Source organism: Hemicordylus capensis, chromosome 2 (assembly GCF_027244095.1).
Source record: "Hemicordylus capensis ecotype Gifberg chromosome 2, rHemCap1.1.pri, whole genome shotgun sequence".
Taxonomy (NCBI): Eukaryota; Metazoa; Chordata; class Lepidosauria; order Squamata; family Cordylidae; genus Hemicordylus; species Hemicordylus capensis.
The window spans coordinates 210,878,278-210,892,084 of NC_069658.1; the positions used below are offsets into that span (position 1 = coordinate 210,878,278).

General features: G+C 53.3%; 1 protein-coding gene across 2 annotated transcripts in view; it reads left to right on the forward strand.

The window, feature by feature from the left end:
- The first annotated feature begins 335 nt into the window (after nt 1-335).
- Nucleotides 336-13,807, forward strand: part of CERS1 (ceramide synthase 1) — a 32,414-nt gene continuing 18,942 nt past the window's right edge. For both annotated transcript variants that reach the window (XM_053297281.1, XM_053297282.1), the window contains exon 1: nt 336-764. In XM_053297281.1, the coding sequence (XP_053153256.1) occupies nt 519-764 (246 nt within the window). In that variant the 5' untranslated portion in view covers nt 336-518. The remainder of the gene's footprint in view (nt 765-13,807) is intronic.

Sequence of the window (13,807 nt, forward strand, 5' to 3'; positions counted from 1 at the left end):
CCTGCTGTTGCTCCCCTGCAATTGGTACTCAGAGGCATCCTGCCTTTGAGGCTGGAGGTGGCCTGTAGCCCTCCGACTAGTAGCCCTTGATAGACCTCTCTCTCTCCTCCATGAAGTGGTCCAAACCCCTCTTCAAGCCATCCAGGTGGTTGGCTGTCACCCCATCTTGCGGCAGAGAATTCCACAAGTGGACTATGTGTGATAGACGCTGACTCCCATCACCCCCTGCTAGTTGCAGTAGTCCAACCCCGAATGCCCCCCCCGCCCCACCTCACCCCCCCCCTTGGGGAACAGGGAGCCTCCGCCTCGCGGGGGGCGGGATGGAGAAGGAGGAGAGCACGTGGGACTCGGCGCTGTCCAGCCGGCCCAGGGAGAGCACACCGCCCCTGGGGCGGAGCGCGCCTGCGCGGGCGGCTGCGGCGCCTCTCCAGCTGCAAACAGCTGGCGCGGGCCCGGCAGCAGCGCGCGCGCTGCGAGGTGGCGAAGAAGCAGCGGCAGCGGCGAGGAGGAGGAGGAGGATGGAGGCAGCGGGCGGCGGCGGCGGCGTGGTGGTGGAGCCCATGCCGGGCTACGAGGAGCTGGTGCGGCGCAGCTACGCGAGCCTGGCCGGGGCGCTGCGCGGCTGCTCGGACTGCGGCTGGGAGCGGGCGCGGCGCGCCTGGGCCGAGAGCGTCTGCCTGTCCTGGGGGGAGCCGCTGCTCTGCCTGCTGGGCGCCCTCGCCCTCACCCTCCTGCGCCGCGCCGCCACCCGCCGCCTCTTCCAGGTCGGGCTCGCGTTCCCGGGGCGCGGGAGGCTTAGTGGGTGGGTGGGAGGGAGGAAAGACAGATTGCATCTCTCTGCCCTGAGACAGAAAGGGGGGGGGCGCGCTAGCCCCAACATGCGCCCCCCCCGGAGCCGCCCTTGCTAGCCACTGCAGGATCGGCGGGGCGGGGGCCTTGAGATCCCACCTTCCTTGGGCGGTGTGTGTGTGTGTGTGTGTATTACATTGCGGAGTGAAATTAGTCCTTGCATTGATATTGACAGGTTTGACATTTTATTGCGTGTGTGTGTGTGTGTGGGGGGGGTGACATTAGTTATGGGGGGGGGAGCCCGGCAAGGGAAGGCAAGGCCTCTCAACGGGACAGCCCTGCTGCTGGATCAGGCCCAGGGCCCGTCTAGTCCAGCCCCCCGTTTGTTTCCCACAGTGCCCCCCACCCCCAGATGCCCCTGCGGAGCCCACAGGCAAGAGCTGAGGCCATGCCCTCTCTCCTGCTGTTGCCCCCCATACTGGGGTTCGGAGGGGAGGGGGGCGTGAAATGAGTGGTTGCATTGTGCGCCGCTTGCTATTTGGTGTGGCATTGCACAGTAAAATTGGTGGTTGTGTTGCTGGGCCGGGCGGGCTTGAAAATCTGCCGGTGTTCTGCAAAGGGGGTGACGCTGGCTGGGCTTTGCAGGGGGGGGCGGTGAAATTAGTCACGGCGTTGCTGCGGTGGGTGTCGAAATCTAGCCTTCCCCCTGGGGGGGTGTGTGGGGGGGTTGAGGCATTTGCCTGGCGGGGGGGCACACTTGACCTCGCGTTATGGGGTGCGTCGCGGGTGAAATCGGGCCTTGAGTTTCGTGGGGGAGGAGGAATGCGAAATAACCGGCCTTTGCGAAATGGGTGGGGGAGAGAAACGGCGACCTGGGCCCTTGCGTCATGTTACAGGGGGTGGTCCTCACCCTTGCGGGGGCCCTTCCCCACCCTAATAAAATATAGTGGAGCACGGATGCTCTGGAGCATCAGCCCCACACGTGTGGCAGGAGACTGCTTGTGAGCGAAGGTGATTGAGTGGGTTGGGGGGAGAGAGCTGGTCTTGCCTTGGGGGGGCCGGGGGGGCAGATCAGAGGAGGCAGTGGGTTACAGGCTGGGGCTGGGGTGGCGGGATAAAGGAGATTGGTGTTTGCCTTGGATTGATGGGAGGGTTGACGTCTGGCTCTGTCTGTTGCCATTGTGTTGCTTCACATCAAATTGGGCTGGGGGGGCGGATGGGCTTCTTCGTTAATGGCTCGTTATTGTTTGAGAAGATGTGACCTGAGATCCGTGCCTGTGTCTGCAAGCGGGGCCTGCATGCGGTGGGGAAAAGGGAGGGTGAATGCTGCCGTTGTGTGGGGCTGTGTGTATGTGTGTGTGGGGGGGGGATGCAGAGGGAGGTTGGTGGCATTGCATCACTCAAGGAAGGGGGTCCCGTCTGGCCTTGCGGGGGGGGGGCGGGATAGGCTGCCAGTGCGTCAGCGTGGAAGAAACTCTCCCCTTGCAGTGCGTTTGCGTGATTTGCCCCGTTGTCTGTGGCATTGGCGGCTGCCTTGCAGAGGGTGGTTGTGACTGCGTTGCGTTACCGCTGAGATGGCGCTTTTGTGTTGTGCTGTGCGAAGGCACTCAAGAGCATTCCTACGTGACTGCGGGCCAGAACTGTGCAGCCTCCTCCCCCCGCTCCCAGTTCGACTTCCCCCGCTTGAAACCGAAACTGGAAACCTTTTGGCTTCCGCAGGAGCCTTGCAAGTGGTTTTTAGTGTCTTTATGCTTTCACACACTCCTGTTCTACTCCTCCTCCAAAAAGATAAGGCGGCCTGTATGCAGCTCCCCCTTGTGTCCTCACAACAACCCAGTGAGGTAGGTCAGGCAGAGAGAGACTGGCTGCCTCCAGTGGCCCTGGCCGTTGCTTGGTGTAGTGGTAGTGAGTGTGAATTGTCCCCTTTGCTAAGCAGGGTCCACCCTGGTTTGCATTTGAATGGGAGGCTACACATGTGAGCACTGTTAGATATTCCCCTTAGGACAGTGGTTCCTGAGCTGGGTTCCTCCAAGTGTTGATGAACTACAACCCCCAGCACCCCCAACTACAGTCAATTAATGTAAGGGAGCATTACATCAACCCAAGCCAACAATGAATTGGAGCACCTGCTTGCTTTCATGCAGAAGGTTCCAAGTTCCCTCCCTGGCAGCATCTCCAAGACGGGGCTGAGAGAGACTCCTGCCTGCAACCTTGGAGAAGCCGCTGCCAGTCTGGGTAGACAACACTGAACGAGATGGACAACTCGTTCTGTATTTACAAGCCTGGATTTAAATCCTGGCAATCCCAGCTGACTTGGGGAAAGGAACCCAATAAGCATCTAGTCCTCATGCTTTCATATATATATTTTTTTTTTAAGGGGAAAAAAAAGACATTCCTTAATGGTGACTGCTTTGCTCCATGCCAGCGCTGGAAGATGGGACTCTGAGAACGTTTGACCTAGATTGCAGAGAGATTTAAAGCCTGAGGCCTTAATGGGTAGGGATTGAAGACAAGGAATATTTATATTCCGCTTTTCAACCAAAATTCCCAAAGCGATTTAAGGGTAAATTGTGCCGTCAAGTCGGTGTCGTCTCCTGGCGCCCACAGAGCCCTGTGGTTGTCTTTGGTAGAATACAGGAGGGGTTTACCATGGCCTCCTCCCACGCAGCATCTTCCTCTATCGCTGCTGCCCGATATCGTACCAGCGGGGATTTGAACTGGCAACCTTCTGCTTGTTAGTCAAGCATTTCCCCGCTGTGCCACTTAAGGGGACCAAAGCAGTTTAGATAGAGATAAATAAATAAAATGGTTCCCTGTCCCCCAAAGGTCTCACAATCTATAAAAGAAACATAAAACAGACCCTAGCGACAACCATTGGAGGGATGCTGTGCTGGGAATGGATAGGGCCCCTTGCTCTCCCCCGATCAATAAAGAGAATCTCCACTTTAAAAAGGTGACTTCTTGCTCAGTTAGCAGGGGGCAGAGGCGGAGAGACTTATGAAACTCTCCTTTTGGGGGGTGAGAAATGTGACGGGATTTTCAAGCTAAAAAGCCACCAAGATTAGATTAAAATATACTAGAAGGAAATGCTTCACTCGAGCAAGTGACGGTGCTGAGTGTGTGTGTTCTGGTACTGGCGAAGAAGCCTCTAGCAGCAGTTGGCCGATGCTGCTCTGATGTCAGAGAGGGCAGGCAGAATTGTCTGTGGCTGCTATTGGCTGGCTTGCTCTGATCCTAGAGAAGGGAGGAGAGCATACAGGATGGCTTTCAAATTTCAGACCCCTGCTAACTGGGCAAAGAGGCACCTTTTTACGTGGCGATTCTCTTTATTGAGCAGGGGGAGAGTAACTGGCCCTCTCCACCCCCAGCACAGGACCTCCGGTGGCTGTTGCTGGTGTCTATCTTGTGTTTCTTTTTAGACTGTGAGCCCTTTGGGGACAGGGATCCATCTTATTTGTTTGTTGTTTCTCTGTGTAAACCGCCCTGAGCCGTTTTTGGAAGGGCGGTATAGAAATCGAACAAATAATAAAAAATACATAATAATAAATTCAGCTCCGCATGAGGACTAGGAACTTGCAGCCAGTTTTAAAAAGAAGAGCTGTGATACTTTGTTCTTTGGAGGGTCTCGGGCCAAACCCTGTTGGGAAAGACTGGATCTGCATCTAGACAAGATGTTGGCTACAGCAACACTCCCTTCCCTGGGGGAAGGATGGATGTCTCTCACAGTGCCTGCAGTTCCTGTGTCAAAATTGCACTTAGACTGCAGGACCGGAGGTAGCTGGGCTTGAGTGTCCCCCTATTTCTCTAGGGTCATGCGGATCTTTTTTTATCTAGGGTCCTTGTTTCCTTTTGAAACGAAGGCCACGATATCCACTGGAGGGCATACGAGGGCATCCCAGGCGACATAAACGGAATAGGCTGCAAATTTTAAAATCTGTTCTCCCTGTTTCAGAGCGAGGCTGTCTCTCTCTTTCTAGAGGCTGCTCAAATAAAATTATATATTATGAATAATAGATCATTGTTACAGTGTAAGAACAGCGTGAACCTCTCGGCGGAGGCTGCACAGGAAGCCTGCCTCTCGCCACAAGGACAGCGGAGGTCGTCTCGTGTGGGTGGCTTATCCCGGCCATGACTCCTCCGCGCCCGGAAAAGAGAGGTTTCAAAAGGACAGGATTTCTTCCTCCCTGGGATGGCCATGGGAGGCTCAGGGAGGTGTGGGGAACTAGAGAGCAGGGGTGGGTGGGGATAACTAATCTGGACAGTATCAGAAGGGAGGTTCTGGGTCCCAGCACACTGTTTCCAACAGTGGACAGCTGGGTGCCCCCCTTTACTGGGAAAGCAATGTTTCTCCTCTGCTGTTTGTCCATTGGAGGTGAACTGCCGCTGAATATGGAGGATTCCGTTTTTAGCTGCCGCTAGACCTTGTCTGTGATGAATTTACTCTTTGTAAGAGGAGCCTTGGTGGATTGGACCTCAAACCCACCTAGTTCAGCATCCTGGCCCTGCTTGTGGACCTTGGTAGGAGGGGGGTGTATGGCCCCTGTTGGACCAGATTTCTGGGTGTGGTGGACCGACATCGGTCTGATACCACAAAGGCAACATCTTCCCTTCGTGGATAGATTCTGATGGACCGATTCACCATAAATGGAGGCTCTGTACAGAAGCAGTCTATCTTTGAATGTCAGCTGCTGAGGACGAATGGGGAGCCTGTTGTCTTGGTGCTCGATTTCCTCGAGGCACCCGGCTGTCCCCTGTTGGAAACAGGATACTGGACTAAACGGGGCCTTTGTCTGCAGGGCAAACGTCTTATTTTGCTCTTTCTTCTTACAAACCCTTCTTCCTTCCCGGGGAAGCCTCTGACGTTTGCATAGCATTCGCCCTTAGCAAAAACGGAACCCACTCCAGAGTCCTGAGCAGCGCAATTTTATTTTTGTTCTGTTTCAAATTTCTGATGCTGTGCTCCTCGGCTGTCTTTGAGACCTTTGTCTGCCCGGCCAGGCGGGCTGCCCAGTCTGGCCCACAGGGGAAGCAACCGGAGCTTGTGGGGCTGCAGGAAGGAGGAGCGTGTCCTTATCGGCGAGGAAAGCGAACCTGTCGCTGCAGCAGCTGGAAAAAACCACTCAATCCCGTTGGGTTCGTGGAGTGTTGAGCAAAGGTGTGATACGGGAAACGAAGCCGGCTGGTGCCGATACAGCAGAGTGGCTGTGTTACAATTCTGACCCTCTGGCGCAGCGACCCGTGGCGATGAGTGCTGTACGTGAGCAAGCCGTAAAGGTCTGGGTTCCCCCCACTTCTCTCTCCACCCCACAACTAGTTCGGGAGCAGACAACCTTGAATACCCCAAGGTTGCCCACCCCTGAACTAGGGCATAACACGACGAATATTTATATACCACTTTTCAACAATGCCAGAAACGGCCATTTTCCGATGTTCCCGATGCGTATTTGTGCCTGGACGGACATCGGAACGGCCCTGCTGGATCTGACAGATCATAGGGACTAGCAGCTTAGGTGAGCCTCGTTTGCAAAGCGGTCAGAGGATGACAGCGGCTTGGAGGACGGGCAGGTAGGACCTGCCCGCCTCCCCTTAAGGGAACCTCTTGCCCCATGCCAAAACGTTTTGGTGCCAGGGAGCCGAAGTGTTTCAGCGCCTCTCCAAAGAGGCGCCGAAACACTTTGGACCCATCCCTAAGGTTTTCTACCTGCTGACCAAGAAGTCCGTCTAGCCCAGCATCTTGTTTCCAACAGAGGACGGCCAGATGCCTCATAGGAAGATAGGAATATACCAAATCAGGTTATTGGCCCATCTAGCTCAGGATTGGCTACACTGACTGGCAGCAGCTTCTCCAAGGTTTCAGGCAGGAGTCTTTCTCAGCCCTAACTGGAGATGCTGTCAAGGATTGATCCTGGGAATTTCTGCATGCCAAGCAGATGCTTTACTGCTGAGTTATGATCTCCCGGAAGTCCACAAGCCGGGTGAAAATGCAGCCTTGTCCTTTCCCGCTGCTATCCAGCTAGACTGCTTTTGCACACGGAGGCTCTGTTTAGCTGTTGTGGCTAAAACCAATGGTAAGCCTCTCATCTTTGGGGATAGCTCAGTTAGTAGAGCCCCTGCATTTGCGTGCAGGAGGTCCCAGCTTCAATCTCTGACCACATCTACAAGTACGTAGGACTGGGAGGACTGCTCCCAGTCAATGCAGACAATATCCAGCTAGATCAGTCGAAGATCTGACTCAATAGATGACAGGTTCCTATGTATCTTTTTAAATATATAAGCATAGCAAGCCTGTGGCTGTGAGTTCCACAGATCAGTTCTGTGTTGCATGGTAAAACCATTTCTTTGTCTCTCCTGAATCTACTCGTCCATCTTGTGGGCTGGTGCTGAGTTCTAGCAAGAGGAGAAAGATTCATAACAATGTCGTAGAGTGGTAAGAGAAAGCCCTTTGAGATCTGGACCACCGGTGTTTGTACTGGCCTTGCAACTAAAACTGTCAAAGTTACTAGTCCTCAGGAAGGTCAGCTGAGTTTGCGGCTGTGATCCTGCCCCACCATGGGGGAACAGCTCTTCCCAGGCTAGCTTTATTCCCACCCTAAACTGCAAAACAAAAATTGACATCTCCCCTTCCCCAGAAGATGCTCTGGTTTTGGATGTCAAACTTCTTTCTCAAAATGCAAAATCCAGGTTCCCACCCACCCACCCACCCCCGCCCTTAAAGTATAAAGGTAAACTGTCTGAAATGGAAGATGGCAGAGGATGGTACCCTTGCCTGGCAGCTGTTGCTGTGGCAACAGCACAGGAAGACTTCTGTTGCCAGGGCAACGAGAGCTGCTGTGGGAGAGGATGCTTTTGATGTCTGGCCCTTGCAAACAACTGCATTGAATTTTTCTCTAGCGGGTGATAAAACAACTTTTCCTGGAAGCTCTCAAATCTTGTGATTTGACAAGCCCCCTGGGTCTTGCGTCTCCCCACCCTTCCGTTTATTATCGTTTGAGGTCCCTTTATTTAAAATGCTTTGATGGATAGCTACAGACATTAGTTGTGGCATGGGCCTAGTTCTCAGTGAGGGGGGAAATCTGTGTCGGGACCGTATTGTTGCAAACTCCAGGTGGGTGGGCCTGTGACCGAATACTTTACCTCACACTCACACTCCTTGCACATGGAAAGCTTGTGTGTCAGGGAGAGGATTTGGGTCTAGCAGATAATTCTTCCCTGATGTGTTAGTTTTCTTTGTGTGGGTATTTTTGTGTTTGAATTGCTTCTGGGTACCAAATAAATCACACCAACTTTCTCCTGCCATATGAAGTGGTTCAGCCCAAACACAGGCTGACAAGAGAAGGAAAATTACTCCAAGTAGCCACATTGAAAGCTAAAGGACTACTGTGAGTAACTTTCTTCCTCACATCCACCCCGTCCATGAGGACTTAAGCCGGAGCCTCATTGCTTCTCGCTGCACATTTACTTAGAAGTAAGTCTTGCTATCTTCAATGAAGAGAACACATTATGCCTCGAACAGTTTCACTGGCTGCCAGTATGTTTCCGGACAAAGTACAAAATGCTGGTTATTACCTTTCAAGCCCTGAATGGCTTAGGCCCGGGTTACCTGAGGGAGCGCCTTACCCTACAAGATCCCCACCACTCATTGAGATAATCAGGAGGGGTCCATCTTCGGGTGCCACTGGTGCATCTGGTGGTGACCCAGGATAGGGTCTTCTCAGTTGTCACCCCTGGGTTGTGAAACATGCTCCGTGTGGATATGAGAGGATTATCTTCCTTGGAGGCCTTCAGGAGAGCCTTAAAGACCCATCTTTTAAGAATATCTAGTTTTAATGCTTTTGGACTTTGGTGCTGGAGAAGACTTTTGAGGAGACCATGGACAGCCAGGAAAACAAACACAAGGATCATAGGAGAGATCAATCTAGAATTTTCACTCGAGGCACAAATGACCGGGCTCAAACTATCACACTTCGGACACATTCTGCGAAAACCCAGCTCCCTTGAGAAGTCCATCACGCTGGGAAAAGTTGAAGGCAAGAGAAGGAAGAGGACGACCAGCAGCAAGGTGGACGGACTCAATTACAACAGCAATGAATGCACCACTGAGAGACCTTCAAGGCCAAGTTGAAGACAGAACATCCTGGAGAGAATCTATCTATGAGGTCGCTAAGAGTCTACACTGACTTGACAGCACTTTAATCAATCATCAATCACATAATGAGCCCCTGGTGGTGCAGTGGTAAAAAAAACTGCCGCCCTGTAACCAGAAGGTTACAAGTTCGATCCTGACCAGGGGCTCAAGGTTGACTCAGCCTTCCATCCTTCCGAGGTCAGTAAAATGAGTACCCAGAATGTTGGGGGCAATATGCTAAATCATTGTAAACCGCTTAGAGAGCTTCGGCTATAGAGCGGTATATAAATGTAAGTGCTATTGCTATAAGGGGAGCTGCTGGACACCTCGGCATCAGACTCTGTAACAATTGTAGAGTTTGAATCTAAGTCAGCCTGAATACGAAAGATTTTGTCCGCAAAAAAACTCATTGAAAAGTTCACAGCGAGTGATTGTTGTTTCCAAGTACTGATTCAAAGGGGAAGGGGCGCACATTAGCCCCTTCACAACCCTGAACAACTCCGGACGTGAACTTGCGGACGTGATATGGGAGGAAAAGAATCGCTTCTTTGCCCGCACGTATCGCCTGAGCATAGGTCTTCAAATACTCTCTATGTTATAATCTGTCGGATTTGAGTCGAGTGTTCCTCCACTTGTGCTCTAGTCTACCTTGCCACTTCAGTCCCCATAGTTCTTCTGTATACCAATTTTGAAGCGGGTCGGAGAGGATGCTTCGGAGCGATCGTATCCACTGCCCTGGTGAGCTGATTATTCCAATTCTCCACCAGAGCGTCGACAGGGTCACCAGCAGAGCCAACACTAAATCCCTCCAAGGCTTCCTGGAATCCTATAGGATCCAGTAACCTTCTTGCGCGGACCGTCCTAATGGGCCCTCTGCCCCTGCGGAAGTGGGACGTGGTCGTGAGTCCTTCCTTAACCAGATGGTTGCTCGTCCATGACCATGGGGAAATTACTGGAGTCCCCACCCACGGAACACCACCCTGTTCAGAGTGAAAGACCAGATCAAGCGTCTGACCAGCAATATGCATTGGTCCTGAGACCACTTGGGATAGGCCCATTGTTGTCATGGCCACTATGAACTCCCGAGCCGCCTCGGACAAATTGGTCCCAAAATGGACATTGAAGTCCCCAAGCACCACAAGCCTGGGAGACCAACGCCAAGCCTGAGACCAAGTCCGTCAGCTCAGTTAGGGACTCTGTTGGGCCACGGGGCGATCGGTATACCAACTGAAGTTCCAGTCTATCCCTGGTCCCCAGACTTAGGTACACACATTCAATGAAGAGAGGAGAGCTGGTCTTGTGGTAGCAAGCATGACTGGTCCCCTTAGCTAAGCAGGGTCTGTCCTGGTTGCAGTTGAATGGGAGATTAGAAGTGTGAGCACTGCAAGATATTCCCCTTAGGGGATAATGGGGCCGTTCTGGGAAGAGCAGAAAGTTCCACGTTCCCTCCCTGGCAGCATCTCCAAGAGAGGGCTGAGCGAGATTCCTGCCTGCAACCTGGGAGAAGCCGCTGCCAGTCTGTGAAGACAATACTGAGCTAAATAGACCCATGGTCTGACTCAGTATATGGCAGCTTCCTACGTTCCTATGTAATGTGGTCAGACACTTTGACAGGGATCCTGGCAAGGGATGTAGACCACAGCCATCCCACCTCCCCGCCCACGCCCCCTCCCCTGCTCCTCAACAGAGTACCCTGGAGGGAGAAGCTGGGACCAGACCGGGCCACCAGCCTCTCCCAACCAAGTCTCGGTGATACACACCAGATCCTTCATCCAGAATTACAAAGGAGCAAGGTGAGGCTCTGTGGGCAGTTGGCATTGCTCTTTCCAAGGTCAAAGAGCTGGCTGGAAAGCCAGAAAGGGAGACGGCAATTAAGTTTCTGATCTCCCTTCCCCTACAACGGCCTGCTGACCTGTCAACGTTACTACTTCTATTCCCCACCACCACCACTGGAATAGCTGCCCCATAGTCAGTGGATACATCCCCTGCCTCCACATCTCCAGATAACACGTTAAAACTCAACTCACCCCGGATTTTAGACAGAAGCCAAATTAAAATACCCACCCACCTTTACACACCATGAACAGCCTGGCCCTCGCCCTCGTTATCCCCCCGTGGCTCCCCCAAAGGGGCGACCCCCTTCGTGGCCACCACAGACTACATTCCTATAAAGCTCAGAGCTAGGCAGCTGACCCCAGGAACTGCCGGGTCACCCACCCCTGGCCCTAGTCCTGCACACACTCCCTAGATGTTACCCAGAGGCAGCAGGCTGCAGTCTCACAGGGGAAGCAGAAGCAGGCAGGTGGTAGCAGAAGGAACCAACAGCTCACACACGGTCTCCCACCCTGAGTAGCACTGAAGGGGAAGCAGATGATGATCTTCTCACTCCTGTGCTGGGCTTCTAGGGGACCAGAGGCTGCAGGCTGCAGTCTCACAGGGGAAGCAGAAGCAGGCAGGTGGTAGCAGAAGGAGCCAACCGCACACACTCGGTCTCTCACCCCGAGCGGCACTGAAGGGGAAGCAGATGATGATCTTCTCACTCCTCTGCTGGGCTTCTAGGGGACCAGAGGCTGCAGGCTGCAGTCTCACAGGGGAAGCAGAAGCAGGCAGGTGGTAGCAGAAGGAGCCAACCGCACACACTCGGTCTCTCACCCCGAGCAGCACTGAAGGGGAAGCAGATGATGATCTTCTCACTCCTCTGCTGGGCTCCTTGACTTTCATTACTAGAGCTTGCAAATCATCCACATTCTCAGCTCTCAGAATAGTGTCGTCAGCGTAGCGCAAGTTATTGATGTTTCTTCCTCCAACTTTAAAGCTGCGCTCATCTTCTTCCAATCCAGCTTCTCTCGGTATATGTCCAGCATATACGTTGAATAAAGAAGGAGAAAGTAGACAGCCTTGTCTTACTCCTTTGCCGATCTGGAAAGAGTCTGTTTCACTATGTTCCATCTGGACTGTGGCTTCCTGCCCTGTGTATAGGTTTCTCATGAGAACAATGAGGTGTTCTGGGACGGACGATCTGGCACATCTCATAGATTCGGCATAAAGCCGAGAAAAGGTTTGTGGTTTTAAAATGGCCAGTTTTCCCCCGGACACGTGTCCCCGGTTTCGCTACCCTTTCCTCTATTGGGGGGATGTTCCCCCTCCCTTGAAAAATGGCTGGATCCCATCTTGGGAAACCATCAGGCACACAAGCGAGGTTCCACAAAATTTCCCCCCACGGCTCGTGTCCCTAGGGTTCGGATGAGTGGCGGCTGCTCAAAAGTGATGCTGGGACAGTGACTCGTCCAGAGGTGCGGGAGGTCAGCCTCTCCCACAGAGACTGATGACCCACAAGCACAATAGCTGTGCATCCTCATAGGAAGGAGGAAGAGACCTTTTGTCCCGGACTGGAGATTCAGCCAAGGCAACCTTATGGTCGTGCAGTGCTGGCGGTGAGCCTCTTTCTTACCGCACATGAGTGGTTTTTTTTCAAGCCATCGCCTACTGCTGCTTTGCAAGCAGGCGGAGACTGCCATGGGCCCTGGACGTGTGCTGGCCCCCCTTGTGAAAGAGCAGCTGGGGGCTTATTATAGCAACCCGAGGGTGAGCCAGGTCGGGAACCTGCTGAGCTGTCCCCGGGTTCTGCAAGCAGATGCTCAGTTTCATCTTGCAGCTCCTCAAGTTTCGGTCTGCCCTTCCGGACTGGGAACCTTGCCTTGGAGATGCCACTGCTCTTGCAAGAGGGAAGCCTCTTTGCAAGAGAGGGAAGGATTAATTTGCTGCATGCTTTATAGATTTGGAGAGTCCGGGGTGGGGTGGGGTGGTAGGGAGAGAACGCACCAGGCATTGCTCAACTTCTTTATTCTCAGTAGGATTCTCCAGACAGTGGGCCCAGGGGCCAAAATTATGTCTCGGGTCCCACAGGCAGACCTCGGTGCTCAGGCGGGCTGTCAGCTTCTATTACCGTCTCGCCGTCAGGGCTTCAGTCTTCCAGCCATGTAAATATGCCAAGTTACTAGTCCACTTTGATTCCCAGGAACCAGCCTGCCCGTTTTCACACTGAGCATGGTTTCTCATTTGGGGGGCATTTACAGTCGCCTGAAAGAATACTAATGAATCCTAATTTGCACTGCTTTAAGAAACAATTTAATAAAAAGAAAAGCAGAGCAGGAAATAGAGTTTAGACAAATTCATGGAGGACACGACTATCAGTGGCAGGGGCGGAGCCACCATTGGGTGAACTGGTCCAAAGAACCCGGGCCGCCACCAATCAGGGGCCGCGAGTGAAGCCCCAGACATTCCCCACCTGTGTCTGACATCAGTTGCGGGTGTGGTGACAGCCAACAACCTGGATGGCTTTAAGAGGGGTTTGGATCACTTCATGGAGGAGAGGTCTATCAATGGCTACTAGTCAGAGGGCTGTGGGCCACCACCAGCCTCAAGGGCAGGGTGCCTCTGAGTACCAGTTGCAGGGGAGTAATGGCAGGAGAGAGGGCACGCCCTCAACTCCTGCCTGTGGGCTTCTCAGGGGCATCTGGTGGGCCACTGCGTGAATGAGGATGCTGGACTAGATGGGCCTCCTTGGGCCTGATCCAGCGGGGCTGTTCTTATGTTCTTATGTGTGTGTTATTTCGGTCCCAAACGGGGCCTCACAACCCCATTTGGAACCGAAATCGGCCCACGCTGCATTGGGTAGCATCGCCGGAGTGACTCTCCCTGCCTTAAAGGTAGGGAGAACCGCTCCTGGTCTCACGGCCAACGCATGAGGCAGCATGAGTGATGTTCTCTCCCCTGTTTGTTATCACAACCACCTTATATGGTAGGTTAGGCTGAGGGATGTAATGACTGGTCCACCCACTAAAATCTGTGGCGGAGCTGAGCTGTAAACCCGAGACATCCCCCGTCAAAGTT